Source organism: Pteropus vampyrus, unplaced genomic scaffold (assembly GCF_000151845.1).
Source record: "Pteropus vampyrus isolate Shadow unplaced genomic scaffold, Pvam_2.0 Scaffold74, whole genome shotgun sequence".
Classification (NCBI taxonomy): domain Eukaryota; kingdom Metazoa; phylum Chordata; class Mammalia; order Chiroptera; family Pteropodidae; genus Pteropus; species Pteropus vampyrus.
In genome coordinates this window covers 3,395,235-3,413,002 of record NW_011888855.1, presented here as the reverse complement: position 1 = coordinate 3,413,002, position 17,768 = coordinate 3,395,235, and the positions used below count along the sequence as shown (strand labels likewise).

Genomic DNA, 17,768 nt, shown 5'->3' with positions numbered 1-17,768 from the left:
TTGAGGAGGCTCTGTTGCCTGCAAAGCCACTCTCTTAGGTTCTTCAGGCAAGAAGAGATGATCTTCTCAGGCAGGGAAGAAGGGCTGCTTCTGTGACACAGAAGGCTTGGCAGAATTTAAAGGCTGAGGACCACGCTTCATTCAAATTTGCCAATAAAGTCCCCATAGCAATTTTCAGTCTTTCTTCTTCCCAATCAATGCCCTAACTTGAACAAAAGAGACCTTGTGGAACTATAAATTCAATTTGCCTTGTAATTCGGTCACCCATAGAATTAGCCTTTTGTTTCTTTTTCAGAAACTTTGCTACTGCATTAGATAGAATTTCTTTTAGGACAGCCATAAAGAAGTTTGTAATTCTGGATGTCCCTAGAATTCCCTGGCTTGTGGGTTACAAATTAAAGTCACATTTAATATTGAAAATCGAATTCTATTAGTCTGAAAGCTCTCACATACATAACTATAAAAACTTGGACCTCTTTTGAGGGTCTTAGACATATTCTGAGGTTTTTGGAGGTTATCACATAGTGTCACAAACCATGTGAAGCCACTGTGTGTGGCACTGCTTTCACTTTGATCTGGACTCTACTTGGCTCTGGGACACCACTCAAGACTCCCAGAAGGCTGCTGCCCAAGATGGCACCACAGTTCTACTGTGAACTGCCACTCCGTGCTCCACCCAAGCCACTGTTTACACAGGGGCCACTGCTTTACACTGCTGCAGATGGATCTGGTTAAAGGGTAAAATCTGAAGCTCTATTCTCACCATGCATGTCATGGCTGCTTCACTTGAATCCGCATTCCCTCTCCTGTAGGCTACTGCTTATGCTGGTGATGCTGCCCCAGATGCTGTCACTCTACCCAGATGCTACTTCTGGGTGCCCTGCTGCTTTGTCCTACTTCCCTGCCAGAACTTCTGCTTTGACTCCTGCTTTTGCTGCGGTCACCCTATCCTCTGTGGCCAGTCAGCATGCTTCCCTGACACCACCGCTTGGCCCTAGACTGCTAGCGCTCACCTTTCTTTTCTAAAATAGAGGAATCATTTCTTCCTGTGTTCTGTCCTCTGGTAGAATCCTACTTCAGGGTGGCTTGGGGCCCACGGTATTACAGTTTAAGGAGATTTTAGAATTATCCACACACTTTACTGTCTTGACACATCCATGCTGGTGATAGAGTTTGTGGGGAGGTTGAGTCAGAGGCAGTGCACTGTACCCAGAAATCCTCTGGAAATCACAGGCCTATTACCAAGTTCGGTTTATCATGCTTAGCTTCTTTCCTTGAGTTTGTGCCACACTTCTAGAAGCTGAATAATCCACTTTTTTCTTTTACCCCCTTTACATTCTGTTTGAATTCCTATCATGAGCATAGTTCAAATATTTGTCTTAAAAGATGCCTTAACTTGTGGCTCAGTCAGTGAAGACCAACAGATCTAGTGGTGGTGTGGGCCTCACTCCACGCCAGAATATGGAGGACAGTCATTGAACTGCAGGATTTAAAAACTCTCATTTGGCTTAATGAGAGAGAAATAACTCTGTCTCTCTTTTTTTCTCTCTCTCTGATCTCACATCTGAAGAAAACGAAGATCTTTGCCTTCAAGGAACTTACATTTTAGTGGGGGAAACAGACAATAACAAATTTAATAAAGTTAGTAAATAAATATTAGCAGGTGATAACGGTAAAAAAAGGAAACCGTAGAACAAGGTAAAGATAAGCAGAAGTGCCAGTGGTGTGTCTATGTGTGTGTGTGTGTGTGTGTGTGTGCATGTACGCATGCGCACAGTTCTAGTGCTGAGACAGGTGGTCAGGGAAGACATGAAGAAAGAGAGGACGTTATCTGATGAAAAGAACATTTCAGGCAGAGGGAACAGCCAGAGCTAAGTCCTTGCACGAGAGTGTGCCTGAGGTAATACAGCAACAGCAGGAGGCCAGCAAATGAAGGACACAGAAAGAGGTTAAGGTCAGAGAGATAATGGGATGCCTGGTTAAGCAGGACCTGGAGCCTGTTGTAAGAGTTTTGGCTTTTACTCTGAGTAACACGGGAAGTTATTGGAAGGTTTTGGATAGACAAATGATATGATCTGTCTTACATTTTTAAAGTTCACTCTGGCTAGTAACTATGAGGTTTAGGTTTGAGGAAGAAGAATAGTGAAGAGGTTACTGGGTTAGTGCAGGTGAGAGAGGATGGTGGCTCGGACAGGGTAGTAATCAAGAAGGTGTTGAGTAGTCAGATTCTCATAATGTTTGAAGACAGAGCCAAATAAGATTTCTGGACAGACTAGATAGGAGAGACAGAGAGGAGTCAAAGCTAACTCCATGATATGTGCATGACCTGAGCAGTTGGTAAGATGGAGCTGTCATGAAGATGGGGAAGGCTGTGGATGGACCTAGTTTAAAGAGGAAGACGTGGGCTCCATTTGAGGCCTGTAGAGTTTGAGATTCCTATTAGATATTCAAATGGGGATGGTGAACAGATAGTTGGATATGTAAGTCAGGAATTCAAGAGGGAGATCTGAGATGGAGAGATCCATTTGGGAGTTGTCAGGTTGGATGTTACCACTAAGCCCAGAGAACAGATGAGATCATCAAGGGAGTGACTATGAATAGACAAAAGAGAGAATTCAGGACTGAGTCCTGGGCACTGCAACAGTAAGAGGCTAGAAAGAGAAGAGACCAAGTCAGCTAGAGGCTGAGAAGAAACATCCAGGGAGGTAGGAGGAAAACCAAAAGTGTGGTATCCTGGAAGCCAAGCAAAGAAGGTACATCAAGGAGGAGAGAGTGATCAATATCATAAAATGTTGCTGGTTGGGTAAGATGAGAACTGATTTTTGGAATGATCAATGTAAGGTCACTTGACAGCCTTGACAAGAATAGTTTTGGTGGAGTGGTGAGGGCAAAAGCCTTCTTGGAGTCAGTTCAGGAGAGAGTGGGAAGGACAAAATTGGAGGTAGAATTTACAATGGCAACGACAGAGTTTACCTGTCAAGACATTGCACAGTAGATAGAGGAAAAAGCAGATCAAAAGGAGTTTTTTGTTCGTTTTATTAAAGATGCTAGAAATAATAGCATTCTTGTAGGCTGATGGAAATGATTTAGTGGAGAGTGAGAAATGGATTAAAACAGGCTAGAGAGCAGGAACTACTGGAGCAACTTCTTTAGTGTCTACTGATTCAAATGCTAATCTCTTTTAGTGATAGCCTCACAGTCACACCCAGGAATAATGTTTTACCAGCTATCCAGGCCTCCAATAGCCCAGTTAAGTTGACACATAAAATTAACTGCCACACCCAGCCAGATCAATATGTGTTAACACCTTCTACTATGCAAAGCACAGCATGAGATACTACACAAAATACAAAGAAGTGAGAAATGCGACCCCACTATGTAACATTCTCTTGTGTGAACACACTATCAGTGTGTGTGTGTGTGTGTGTGTGGTGGGGAACAACCAAAAGCAACCCCAGAATATCCACTCTCTTTTTCCTGAGAGTGAAACTTTCATGGACTACTGCTTCTAGGGGACAGAGAAGCTTCCTGCCAAACAGAATATCATTTGACTTCTACAAATAATTTCTAAAGTAAAGGGGAAAATGTTTCTACTTACTTGTTAAGAATAAATTCTTCTTTCCTATTAGCTCTTTTACCTAGGTGAGTTGTATAATTAATATTTCATTAATTGTTAAATATTGGTATTAATGATCACTTTGTGAGTTATATAGATCTCTAATCGCTATGCTGTACACCTGAAACTAATATATTATTGTATGCTAACTGTAATTGAAAAAAACTCATTGAATTGTACTATGTCAATTTAAGTAACTAATCATTACATTTCAAAAGCTGGAAAAAATTTTTTTAATATTGGTATTAAAAAGAACATGGCAGGTTACCATTCATTGATTAGTATGTAAACATAGTCAGAAGTCATATAACTGAACTCTACCTGAAGAATATTTACAATAAACATTGTGTAAAGTTATAATTTTAATGTGGCAAGACAATTAGCAATATGAATAATATATCAGCCCCCAAACCTTTCAAACAGCTCTGACTCATCATTACATAATGCCCACATGGATGAGTACTCCCAGAAATTGTCTGAATTCATAAGAAAGAGTAGCTAAGTTTTTCTACTTTAATATCTGTATAGACATTTCCACTTAATTAAATGGGATAGAATCTCATTATGCAGAGATAAAACAGATTTTTCAGAAAGCACACAAATAAAATCTTAGCCATCTAAAAGTTCTTGTCTTGAGACAGAGGATCCTGGAGTAGGTAAGAACATAGGCTTTTGCCACTAGGTGGCCTGGCCTGTCTCCCAGCTTTCCCATAACCTTTGTGTTCAGGGTCAGGTTATCTAACCTCTCTGTGCCTTAGTTTCCTCATCTTTGAAGGAAGAAGTATCATCTCTACTTGAAATTAATTGAGACATTTTAACTACTTACAACAGGGCCTGACACATTATAAGTTCTTAAATATGTTAGTTATTATCTTCATTACTTGACAATAATCACACTTCTCCCATCACACCAAATCACAGAAACCAGAGATATTGATAAGTGAAATTTAAAACAAAATGAATGGAGGTGAGGACTCTCACATGTGACTGCACTTGCCTTTTTATTTCTAGTGAATGTCAACTGCAGATGAATACCCAGCAATCCTGTTTCAGCCTTAGATGCTACACCATCTGCTTCCTGTCCAATTGTTTTATCTCAGCAGGCTGCTGCTGTTCCCCCCCGCCAGCCGCCGCCCCAATCAGACTTCTTTAACAGAGTTACACATGCACTGGCATGGACACAGAAGAGGATGAATGGGGGATATAGGACCCGTAACTTCTCAATACCATTTCTAGCATATCCCTCAGACAGATACAGATGACAATATCATTTTCTACCTTCATCCTACTACTTATTGGTCTTTGCTTCTTACTTTGCTTGCTGCCAAGCTTCCAGATTTGTCCTAGATTCAAGTCTTCAGGCCTCTCCCCCAAAAAGGTACAATAAGCACTGACTGATTTCTTAGCTAATGTAATTAAATCATTGTCACCCCGTCCATTTTCTTTAAATAGATTATTTTCTCTCCTTCCTAGCACTGTTTCTTAGCTCATTTAATTGACTCACCATCACCCTATTCATTTACCTAAAATAGGAAATTTTCTTTCTTTGTCCTATCTACTCCTAAATGGCTATAAAACATGACTCTTTCTTTCCTGGTCCCACCTAACATCTTAATTTAATCTGGAGCATCTTCAAGCCAGAATTGAATGTCAACAACCATCAGAAAGACCCCTGCCTTCTTTGGCCTTTCCTAAATATACCTGGGGCAAAAACCTCCCCTCTTGTGGTTGGGCATGTGTCTGCAAGATGAGTACGGCGGGGAGGACATCTGGGGGCACAGCTGCCACTTGGAAAGCTGATGTTCCACAGATCTGACAAACACTGCTTTCTTATAGTCAGTGATATAAATCGGATCAAAAAATGCAATTTTCTACATAAAACAAAAACTCTCCCAAAATGGCTTATTATCATAGATGAACTATTTGCGTTCATCTCCCTCACCAATGAGGTCATGCCTCATCCAACCCACTGAGGGCCTGAATGGAACAAAAAGGTGGAAAAAAGGAGAATATGCTCTCTGAGCTGAGACATCTGTCTTCTGGTGCTTTTGGTCCTTGGGCTCTCAGACTCAGGCCATGACTGACACCATCACACTCCCCCTACCCTCACCCCCATTCTTGGGCCCTCACACTGGGACTGAATTACACCACTGGCTTTCCTGGTTCTCCAGCTTGAAGACAGCAGACTGTGGGACTTCTTGGCCTCCATAAGCAGCCTGAGCCAATTCCTACAATGAATATAAATATTTTTATCTATTGGTTCTGTTTCTCTGGAGAACCCTAATACACTGAGTGACAGAATGGAGGAAGAGAACACTTAGTCTCAGGTGAGGTACTCCTGGAAATATTCTGGCCTTGGAGACACACAAATAAGTGAGTGTAACTTAGAGTCGAATATACACAGGCACCAATGATGTAGAACTGTACTATCTAATCATGAGGCCAAATGGTTCACAAAAATACCACTTGGTGAATGGCTCATCCTGAGTAAAATTCCAGTAGTAGTTCTGCCCTGATTTGCTTTGTGATCTTGAATAATTTATTATCTTCTAACATTCTACCTCATTTTCTGCATCTATTAATAGGATATTATACCAAGGTGCCATAGAGTCACAGCAGCTAAATGTGCTGTTGCAGAAGGAAATAAGTGTTATGTGCTGCTTGCTTGGAAATATTTTCTGAGAACAAAAGTCAAAAGTATTTTTGAAACAGGATTATTCCTAAGTGACATAATTAAATGCAAGTGTGTGGCCAAAGCATTATGTGCTGACAGCATACATTTATAGAAATTCAATACTTCTAAGTAATTACTCAGCCATATTGATATAAAATATAGAGGAATTAGTGATCATAAATAGAAATAATCAAAACCTTATTCCAACAGATACTTACATTACCTTTGCTGTGGCAACCCACAACTTTACTTTTCCTGCACTGTGTGTGCATCAAAGCCACAACACAATGTTTTTGCAAATGACATTATAGCAGCCCCAGTTCTGAGTAATAAACCATCTTACTGAATTGCATTTTTCAGTCTTACTTATTCACTATTGTAAAGTAACAAATGCTACAGTTCTTGGAAAAAATGGCCAGACTTTATTTTTAGGGTAAAGGGTCAGAATTTTCTTTTGAAAAAGATACTGAGGTATATTCAGAATAAGCAACAAATGTGGGCTTATATATAAGCTGCTATCAAGGAGTTTCCTAGTGCCAAACTTAATTAAATGGTAATTGATGATTTTTAAATCTCGAAATATAACAGAATTGTGGTCTTACCACTTACTGGTGCAATCTATACCATTATGATAACAAAAATGTTTTTTGTTTTTCAAATATATACTGTGTTCACATTACTATGCCAAGATCATACACAGGAGCTAACAATCTAATGCTGCATTCTTTTTAAATAAAAATTTTGATTGTAGTATAACATACATATATACTATACAGAAAGGCACACAAATCACAAGTGTGTAAGCTCAACACATTTTCACAAAGTGAACACTATGAAATCCCTACTCGGATCAAAATATAGAACGTTACTCATACCCTAGGAGCTTGTTTCTAGTTTGGGCTAATACAAACAATATGCGGTGACCATTTTTGCACATGTCCTTTGGTCAACATAGTTCCATGCCTCAGAGTACAAATGGTAGGTCACAGGAAATGCATGTCCAGCTTTAGTAGATACTGCCAAACAGGTTTGCAAAGTTGTACCAATTTGCATTCCTGCCAGCAACATATGAAGTTTCCAATGCTCCACATCCTTGCCAACTCTTGGTATTATCTGTCATTTACAGTTGTCATTCTAAGGGATATGTGGTGATATTGCCTTGCAATTTTATTTTCCATGTCCATGATGACTAATATAGTTGAACACCTTTTTCATAGGTTTATTGGCTAATTAGATATCCCCTTTTGGAGATGTCTATTCAAGCCTTATACCCACTTTTCTAATGTAAGTCTTTTGTGTATTGATTTGGAGGAATTCTTTACATGTTCTGGATATGAATCAGGTATATATATTGTAAATCTCTTCTTCCACTCTGTAGCTTGCCTATTCATTTTCTTAATATGTCTTTGGCAATGTGTTAACTTTAATGTAGCCAAATTAATCCTTTTTTTCTTTTATGGTTAATGCTTTTTTTGTGTCCTAGTTAAGAAATTTTTGCCTAACCCAGTCACAAAGATATTCTCTTGTTTTCCTTGAAAAGCTTTGTTTTCTCTTTTGTGTTTTGATCTACATGACATTCAAAATGGATTTTTTTAGTATGGTGTGAGATATGGTCCAAGATTTTCTTTCATACTGAGATCCTATTCACTCACTCCATTTATTGAAAAGAACATCTTTTTAAATCATGCTTTTGAGATAAGCCAATATAAGAAGGCGCCTTCAGAAAACCTAAGTCTTTAAGAGCAGAATTTTATAATTATGTGGAAAATTTGGAATGCTCTAGATTGCCAATATAAAGCATATGAAGAAAATTAATTTATCTCTAGACTAGGGGTTGGCAAACTTTTTATGTAAAGAGATAATATTTCAGGCTCTGTGGATCCTATAGTTTCGGTCCCAACTACTCACTGTCGCTACAACGTGATGCTGTAGCAATAAAGTAACCATAGACAACACGTAGGTGACAACACATGGGCATGGTCCTATTCCAACCAAACTTTACTTACAGAAACAGGCAGAAGGCTGGATTTGCCCTGCTCTAGATTGTCACAAAATTACCAAATTATCATGCAGTTCTCTATTTCCTTGCATCAGTGAAAACCTGAAATAGGAATAGACCTATGGTCTGATCCCTCCTGGGGATTGTTCACAGGAGCTGATAAAGATTCGCCCAGTCCAAGCTACCTTAGCTTTCTCCTGAGTATCTATGGTAAGACCTACTGAATCATTACCAACTTCTCTGATGAACATTCCCAGGCGGTCACATCATAAGAGTCTCCAGAAGAATCTGTAAGGGCTAATGTGGTATAAGTTTCCCAGAGGTGAAAGGGGCTGGACTTCATGAAGGACCTGACTGGATCACTGGCAGCCTGATATCTTCAAGGGGCCCTGAAGGTCAGGAAAGCTTATATGTAGGACTGGAAACACTGCCATGTCCCCTGCTCTAGTGTATGTGAGCTACATAGGTGTCCTCTACCTAAATTAAAAAAGGATGTATCCTCACCCTCCGTCAATAGCCAGCTCTGTCAATCACTTCACAAGTGCTTATGACAGCTACACTTCTGGTTATAGAATATGATCTTCATGATAAGTAAACATCAGAAGTTGATGTAAGCTACACACCAATCACAAATTAGGAAAAACCATCTTCAGTCCAAGTGGTTAACACTCAACATTCTCCCCCTCTGAAAAAGTTCTCTGTGCATTTGTTAGTACGTCTTTGGCATGTTAGTACGAAGTAAACACTGTCAGTTTTGTTTTGGGTCTATAGAAACAAGTGAAGTTGTCAATGCATTTGCTGAGGGTTTTAGGTTTCAGAAGCCTCCCTCATGTAACTATTGAATTTCCATTTGCAATTTATGTATTTTAATTAACCATCATAATTTTTAAATGATAGTTTAAAGCATCATTTAAGAATCAGTGAGAAGAGAATCAAATTTTACTTAGGTAGTTGCTTAATAATAGGATCTTAGAGATAACAGCAGTGGACATATGAGCTACCTCTCAGCATTTTCCCAAATCTTTTCTAAAAATGTCTCTTCCCCTCACTGAATTCCTCACCTATACACAGTTGGTTGAATCAGAGGTTGTTCCCTTCATCCACACAAGGCCAATAAACTGTTCTCAGACAATTTGGGGCTGGGAACAAGGAATTCTAATTTGAGTGTGGCTGCTTTCCTGAATAGAGATGAAAACTCAGAGCCACTGTTTGTAGTTATTTCCCTCATGTGAACTGAAAAACAGAGTGAACTGCACTGAAGCAATGGTGAAGGATGAAGCAAGTACAGCGGGAGGGGTGAGGGCATCCCTGGCCTGCCTACAGAGCTCCAGTCTGTGAAGCCCAGCTCCAACCAGCCTGAGTCCGTGAGACACACATTTATTCTTTAAACCAATTCCCTTTCTCTTTCTCTTCTTCTGAAGCTAGCTAAAAGGGAATGCAATCATGTACAAGTAAAGTATTTCTAATAGATCTAGTCCACATTTCTCATTATGTAGGAAAAGAAACACAAGTCCAGGGCTAATAAATGATTTGCTCAAAGACCCCATTTTCAGTGACAGAGCTGTGCCTGGAACCTAGTCTCCTGCTCCCTTTTTGGTGAACTTGCGTCAGGTGATACCAGATAGACATTTACTGAATGAATGAATGCGCCCCTTCATTAACTCACTTTGAATATCAACTCATAATTAGCTATTTTCTAATGAGCTTGCCCTCCTCTTTTGGTCTGAATAGGTAACAAATTGCCTCGGGGCACTTACTACCCAGATAAGAAACACCAGCTGTAGAGTGTGCATCTCCTGCTCACAGCAGCTTGGGCTCATTAGGAAAAGCTTGTTTGGTGTAGTGGATTTTGTGCACTGCCCAGATGGCCCTTCAGAAGGAGGCCTTCACTTCCCCAGCTCCTGGGAGTGCTGGCTGCTGAAGGACCACAGCTACTGCTCTTTCCAGGACTGCCTCACTAAGGTTATGCCTCTTCCTCGGACTCCGCCTGTCCTCAACGATGACTGATGCCAGGAACAAAAGCCCGATCCCCTTGCAGCAGGTCAGCACAATTCTGAGGGCCATTTCAGCTCCAGGCCTCTTTTGCAGCTGTTATCACAGTTCAACAACTCCCTTTGCTCAATCTGGTTTCCCTTACTTCTTCATAGGGCTTATTCCGGAGCATACTCCCTAAATTTAAACCTCTCACATAAATATCTATCTCAAAGTCTGTTTTTCTGGGAATCTTAACTAAGATAGTGGCTCTTTTACTGTGGCCAGAATAGAAGATAAGAGGGAAAAAAGTTACATAAAGCATTTTGTGGCAGAAAGCTTGATTCTCCTAGTTCTCCTGCCTTATAAACAAAATTTATATTTTTAAAGGGTATTAGATATGAATTATCTGTTTACTTCTCTAAGAGATTAAAAGCACATCATCTTGTATATTTATTATACATTACAAACCACTTCCTAATAAATCAATTACTTTACACTCTTAAAGCTGTTTGGTCCCTATATAGCACTAATTACAATATAATTGTCCACTTTCTTGCTGGTCTTCCCTGCTTGGCTGTCTTGTCTTTGAATCTCTACCACCTCTCTGATATTGACCCCTTTGAGTATCTTCATGAACTCATGGGTTTATTTTTTATTTAATGTGTTAGCCCTTTATAGTTCTTATTTTTGATGTATAAGTTGTTCTAACTCTGACCAGCAAGAGTCCCTTTGATCTAGCTCCTGTGTCCTCTTTAACATGACTGCATTAGTCTTTCAGTACTTCTTTGCATTCTGGCTTGTACAACGTGGCTGAGTTCATAAAAGAAGAAAGAAAATTCCCATGTGCCAGAATGAAAAGAAATCTGAAAGCCAAAGAAGAGTCTAACTATACGCTGACACTGAGATAGCCTTGGAAGCTGTGAGGAAACCTGAAAATAGATCCTAATAGTTAGGGGCTTAGCGTTCTCACATATCAACAGGTGATAATGAGTCTCTGGAGTTGGGTGTAGCAGGAGGTAGGATTGAGATCTGTTCTCTTTTACTATGAGTTGTTTTTTGTTTCTTTTTAGATTCCATATATAAGTGAGATCATATGGTATTTGTCTCTCTGTCTTACTTACTTCACTTGAGGGCATAATGTCCTCAAGGTCCATCCATGTTGTTGCAAATGGCAAGATTTCCTTTTTTATGGCTGAGTACTGTTCCATTGTGTGTGTGTGTGTGTGTGTGTGTGTGTGTGTGTGTGTGTGTGTGTATGTATAGATAGATGATAACTCATATGTATGTGTGTGTATATACATATATATTACATTTTATCAATTTATCCATTGATAGACATTTAGGTTGCTTCCATGTCTTGGCTACTGTAGATAACACTGCAGTGAATGGGGGTACATGTGTTTTCCAATTAGTGTTCTCATTTCCTTCAGATAAATACTCTGAAGTAAAATTGCTGGATCACATGGTAGTTCTATTTGTAATTTTTTTGAGGAGCCTTCATATTGTTTCCCATAGTGGCTGCACCAATTTACAATCCCACCACCAGTGTACGAGGGTTACCTTTCTCCATATTCTTGCCAATACTTGGTTATTTCTTATCTTTTTGATAATAGCCATCCTGACAGGTGTAAGGTGATATCTCATTGTGGTTTTGATTTGCATTTCCCTGATGTTGAACATCTTTTCATATGTCCATTGGCCATCTGCGTGTCTTCTTTGGAAATGTGAATTCAGATCCTCTGCCCATTTTTAGTGGATTGTTTGTTTTTATTCCATTGAGTTGTATGAGTTTACATGTTTATTCCATTGAGTTGTATGAGTTTATATGTTTATAGTATAGTAACTGTATAGTACTACAATTTTAACTGCAATTACAATGAATTTAGAGATCAATTTGGGAAGCATCAACATGAGCATATATTTCTCCAATTGTTACTGAAACTCTTGCCAAAAATCACCAAAGTCATCTCCATTTTGCTAAATTCTACTGGAATTTTAACTGCAATTATAATGCAATCACACTCTCTTCAATGAAACACTTTTTTGACTTGGCTTCCAGGACTCTATACACAAGGGGTCAACAAACCTTTTCTGTAAGGGAGCCACATAGCAATTTTAGGCTGTGTAGATTAGTTTCTGTTACAATTACTCAACTCAGCCATTGTAATATGAAAGCAGCCATGGACAATATGTAAGTGAATTAAGTGTGGTAGTGTTCTAATAAACATTTATCTATAGAAAAAGGTAGTGGGTCAGATTTGGTCCCTAACTAAACCTAATGCTATAGTTTGCTAACTTCTGCTCTACATTTTCCTTATTTTCATCCTACTTTACAAGAAATTTCTCTGTCCTTGTGCTTATTGTTCCTTCTCCTTAATCTCTTAAAACCGGTGTGCCCCAGGACTCAATTATTTTTTTCTTTATATATAACCAGTTTCTTGATTTCACCCAATGTCATGATTTTAAGTACTTTATACATATTAATGGCTCCCAAATATATATCTCCAGCTCAGACCATCTTCTGATCTACAGATGCTATATATCCAATGTCTTATCAACATCTCCCTTTGGATACCTAACAGGCCTTTTCTACACATGCCCAAAACTAAACTCGTTACCTTTTTCACAAACCTAGTCTAGTTTCACCATCACAATTGATGGCAACAATATCCTCCCAGTTGCTCAGGCCAAAACCCTTGGGAACCATGCCTGACTCCTTTTTTTTTTTTTTTTTTGTCTCATCTTACATTTATTCCATCAGGAAATCCATGCTCTGTATCTAAATATATCCAGAATCTTGCCACTTCTCACCACTGTCACTGCTGTCATTCTGGTCTAAGCCATTATCATGTCTTACCTAAAATAATGCAAGAGACTTGTAATTGGTATCCCTGCACCCCTGCACCCTTTCTCTCATAGTCTATTCTCAGCACAATAGCCATAGTGGTCCCTTTAAAACTGAAAATCAGATCATATAACTCCTCTTCTCAAAACCATCTAATAGCTCTGTATATTGTTAAGAGTAAAATGCACAGTCCTTGTAATAGCCTACCTAACCTGGCATCCTCTCCCCAACCTCCTCTACCATATCATTTCTATGACTTCATCTCATACTACTCTCCCCCTAAATCACTTTGCTCCTGTCACTTGGCTCTCCTCAAACACAGCAGACATGAACCTGTCTCAGGAACACTGTACTACAGTTTGCTCTACTTGAAAAGCTCTTCATTTAGGTATCTGCATGGCTAGACCCCTCACATGCTTGTCTTTGCCCAACTATCACTTTCTTAGTGTGACTTTCCCTGATCATGGTATTTAAAATTGCAACACCCTGTTTTTCCTAGCTTCCCTATCTCCCCTTCCAGCCTTATCTCTCTACATATTACTTATCACCTTCTAATTTACTTTTTAATTATGTTTATTGTCTGTCTCTCATCTCTAGAGAGTAAGTTCCCCCAGGCAGTGAATTAGTGACAGTCCCAACAGGAAATAGATGATGTACTTAAGATATGGTTGTTTGAGGAAGATTTATTTACAAAGGGACTATTTACTAACCTGTAGGTGTAAGGGAACTCAAGTGGATGGTAGCAAAGGAGTTGATGCCACCCCAGACCTGAGGAGGGGAGGGAGGCTCTTCCCCAAATGGAAAGAAAGAACTGTACAGAGGGTGCTTTGAGAGAAACTTTGAGAGACACTGCCAGCCTGAGGTAACCTCTCAAGTATAGAGCCAGGATATAAGTACCTGCCTTCACTCTCCTCCCTCCTTTTGCTCTCCGGCCAGGGTCCCCCATTGGCTGAACCGGCCAAAAGTCAGAGGGTACAGGAGGCACTTGAGCTGGTTCACACAGGCCGCTCTTTCCAGAGAAGGCTGAGAGCAGGGTCAAGATGGACTGAGAGTGAATCTAAAATGACAAACAGAAGACGAGGCAGACATTTTTGCTACTTTGTTTCATGGCTGTATCCCACGTACATAGGTTTACAGTGAGTGTCTAGGTTTCCATCTGTAAAAGAGGGAAATGATCAATCATATCAACTTTTACTGTGAGGACAAGAACTGACCTCTAGATTCACCAAGTGGAGGTCACTAGTAACTGGGACAAAAAGGTTTCAGTTAAGTGGTTTGGATTAAATCTGGACTAGTGTCTACAAGAAAGAATGGGGAGAGAAGTGGAGGAACTAAGGACAGAAATTTCCTGGAACAAAGACAAGCAGAGAAATGGTGCTGAAGCTCGAGGGCAGGAGGGGTTTCAAGAAAGTTTTTTTTTTTTAAAGATGGGAAATATTTTAGAATGCTAAATGCTATTGAAAACAATCTAGTGGAGAGAGGGAAAAGACATTTGGCAGAGAAGAGGGACAACTGTAGGAGCAAAGTCCTTGATTCCAATATACAGTTGACACTTAACCAACACAGGGGTTGGTGTGCTGACCTCCCGCACAGTCGAAAATCAGGGTAGAACTTCTGACTCCCCCAAAACTTAAGTTGCTCCCCAGTCTCTGCAGGGTATTGGTTCTAGGACCTCTCCTGCAGATGAGAGAATACGGGGATGCTCAAGTCTCCTATGTAAAATGGCGTAGATGAATGCAAAAAGCCAGCCCTCCACCTCCACAGACTTCTAACTAGGATCAAAAACAGTACAGGTACTTATTGAAAAAATCATGTGTAAGTGACCTTCAGAGTTAGAACCTATGTTGTTCAAGGGTCAACTGTATAGTAACTTAGGATATGCTCAAAATCACTTTACCTATAATCAGAAAAAGGATGGGCTGTTCAATAAGTGACGCTGAGGCCAGCTGTTTTCCCATAAAAAAAGAAAGATAAAATTATATCCCTCCCTCACATCATAAACAAAAATAAATTCTGGATGGTGTAAAGGCCCGAACACAAAAAGCAAAACTTCAATGTTTGACACTTTTTTAAAATAATTAGGATTTCTTTATTCCACATGATCCTACCTAATTTTGATATTTTATTCATCTATCTTCAGAAGACTGATTTAAAAATGTTTTTATAGGAATACAAAGATACTCTCTATCTCTAAAAAGAAACTGTATTATTATTTGTTAGCTACGGAAATAATTTCAGTGTTTTAGGAAACAAAGACCACCCTCTGTGCAGAGCTAGCACACACTGTGACATTTTGAACAATTTGAAGTTTTTGAGACTAAATATCAATTTAATCTAATAATTTTAATGTAATAGTTCCATTTCACATGAGAAGAAAACCCACCCACTTGTCAAAACACTGCATTCTCAAGTAGTTATGGTAATACCAAAATACTCATCAAGGTCAAAGAAAAGTGAGTATGATATACCTCTCTAATCATTTATTTCACTTTATAAAGTTTGATTTTCCATGAAAATGAAATATCTAATGTTCTTTATAAATACTTAATTATGGTCTGCAGTTTTCAGAGATGTCCTTTTAACATGAAATTTAATTATACAACTATGCTTTAATTCACTCATTTTCAATATGCCAGTTCAGAGAGAAATATCTGCATATCCAGGATTTTTGCCAGTTATATATTTTAGAATTAAAAATTACAAAGACTCAATTTTTTCCTAGAAATTTCACTGCTTCTGAGTTGGTGTATCACAATATGGCACATTTTCTATAAGAAGGTCTTTCCTAGGGACCAATTCTGAAAGAAAAATAAAAAGAGAATAATTAACATCATTAAAATTAAAATTAGATATAAATACATTCATTTCCCCCTAAAATTTCTAACAGTAAATTATGGAGTTTTAAGGTAAATCTTCCTGGGATATTTTATTTTAGTTAACTCCTGAGGTAGAGTCCCTGATTTTATGTGGAGACAGTAGGATTCTTATTTCATATATAAAAACATATATGACCAACTTAACCTTTTGCCATTTGTTTATTAAATATAACTAGTTAAATAACTGGATAGAATTCAGCTAAAGCACATTATTAGCCATCTGATTATAAATTACTGATAATTAAAACCATCAACTGGAAATGTTTTTATATTAGCAACTATATCAAAAGTAAGACTGCTTTCCTAATTTAAAGATTCCAAATTTTACAGAACAGTAGCTCCCTACTGGGGGTGTTTTGGCTGGTCACACCAACTAAAGAATGTTACTGGAATTTAGTGGGCAGGAGCCAGGGATGCGTGGGACAGTCTGATGCAGTGAAGAACTATCCTGTTCAAAATGCCAATAGTGGCCCATTGAGAAACATAGTTAAACAACAACAATAAAACGATAAATGTTGATTCCTAGTTTGGATGTCTTGCCAGAGTCAATTGAGAGGCAAGGCTCTTAGGATACAAAAATTTGAGGAGATACATGATTTCTCTTTTTTTCCCTCTAGAAAAGCTGAATCCAAGTTAACTATCAATATCAAAAAATGTTCACACCACATTCTACGAAATAACTTGCCTACATTCTTCAAAAATATCCTAGTCATGAAAGATGAAGAAAGACTGAGGAACTGCTCCAGATTAAGAAAAACTAAGAAAAAAACATAATGACCAAATGCCATTTGTGTGATACTCAACTGGATCCCAGAGAGAATTCCTTTTTCAATTTCCAGAGGGCAAATCTTTTTTCTGCTGCTATAAAGGACATTGTTAGGACAAATGGAAAAAATATGAATAACAGAAATGTATCAATGTTAATATCCTGCTTTTGATAATTATACTGTGGTTACATAAGATAATGTCCTTGTAAATTTAGGAAATACACACAGGAGTATTTTTGAGAAATACACTCTAAAGTAGTTCTCCAAATCTAAACCCAAGTGGGCTATCATAATTTTTAAAAATGCTCTTTTAGGGGAAAGAGGCATTATGTCTGCAATTTACCCTCAGAAAGGTCAGGAAAAAAATAAGAAAAGATGATAAAGCAAATGTGGTAAAAGTGTTAGCATTTGTGGAATCTGGATAAATGAAATTCCCATATCCTTCCTTCCATTTTTCTGGCATCTCTTCCATAAATTTGAATTATTAAATTTTTTTTTAAAGACATCAGTAAACTAATTCAATTCAGAAGAAAAATAGAAATTATCACTTAATAAGAAAAAATTGAGCTGATTAAAAATAATGCTCTTATAAGACAGATGGTAAACCTGGTTTACTGAAATGAAAAACGGTTAAATAAATATTATTTAACCATTGCTTATATCTCACCTGCTTTTACCAAATCTTCGGAGGTTTCACCAAGTTAGAGTTGAGGTTTTAACTTATTAGCAATGGCAGTAAATTGATCCACTTACCAAACATGTATGTGTCTATTTTATGCTGGACATTACATCAAGAAACGAAGATAAAGAGGTAAACATAACAGTCTCTTCAGTAGATCATGGTGACTATAGTTCATAATACTGTATTGCATGTTTACAAGTCGCTAAGAGAACAGATCTTAAAAGTCCTCATCACGAAAAAAAATTTGTAACTATGTATGGGGAGAGAGAATAACTACTTAATGTGGTGATCATTTCATAATATATACAAATATCAAATCATTATATTGTACATGT

At 38.3% G+C, this 17,768-nt stretch overlaps 1 protein-coding gene across 1 annotated transcript in view; it reads right to left on the bottom strand.

Annotated features, from left to right (window-relative positions):
* Positions 1-15,432: 15,432 nt before the first annotated feature.
* Positions 15,433-17,768, bottom strand: part of LYRM7 (LYR motif containing 7) — a 21,217-nt gene continuing 18,881 nt past the window's right edge. The window contains exon 5 of the mRNA XM_011362254.2: positions 15,433-15,906. Within this exon, the coding sequence (XP_011360556.1) occupies positions 15,836-15,906 (71 nt within the window). The 3' untranslated portion in view covers positions 15,433-15,835. The remainder of the gene's footprint in view (positions 15,907-17,768) is intronic.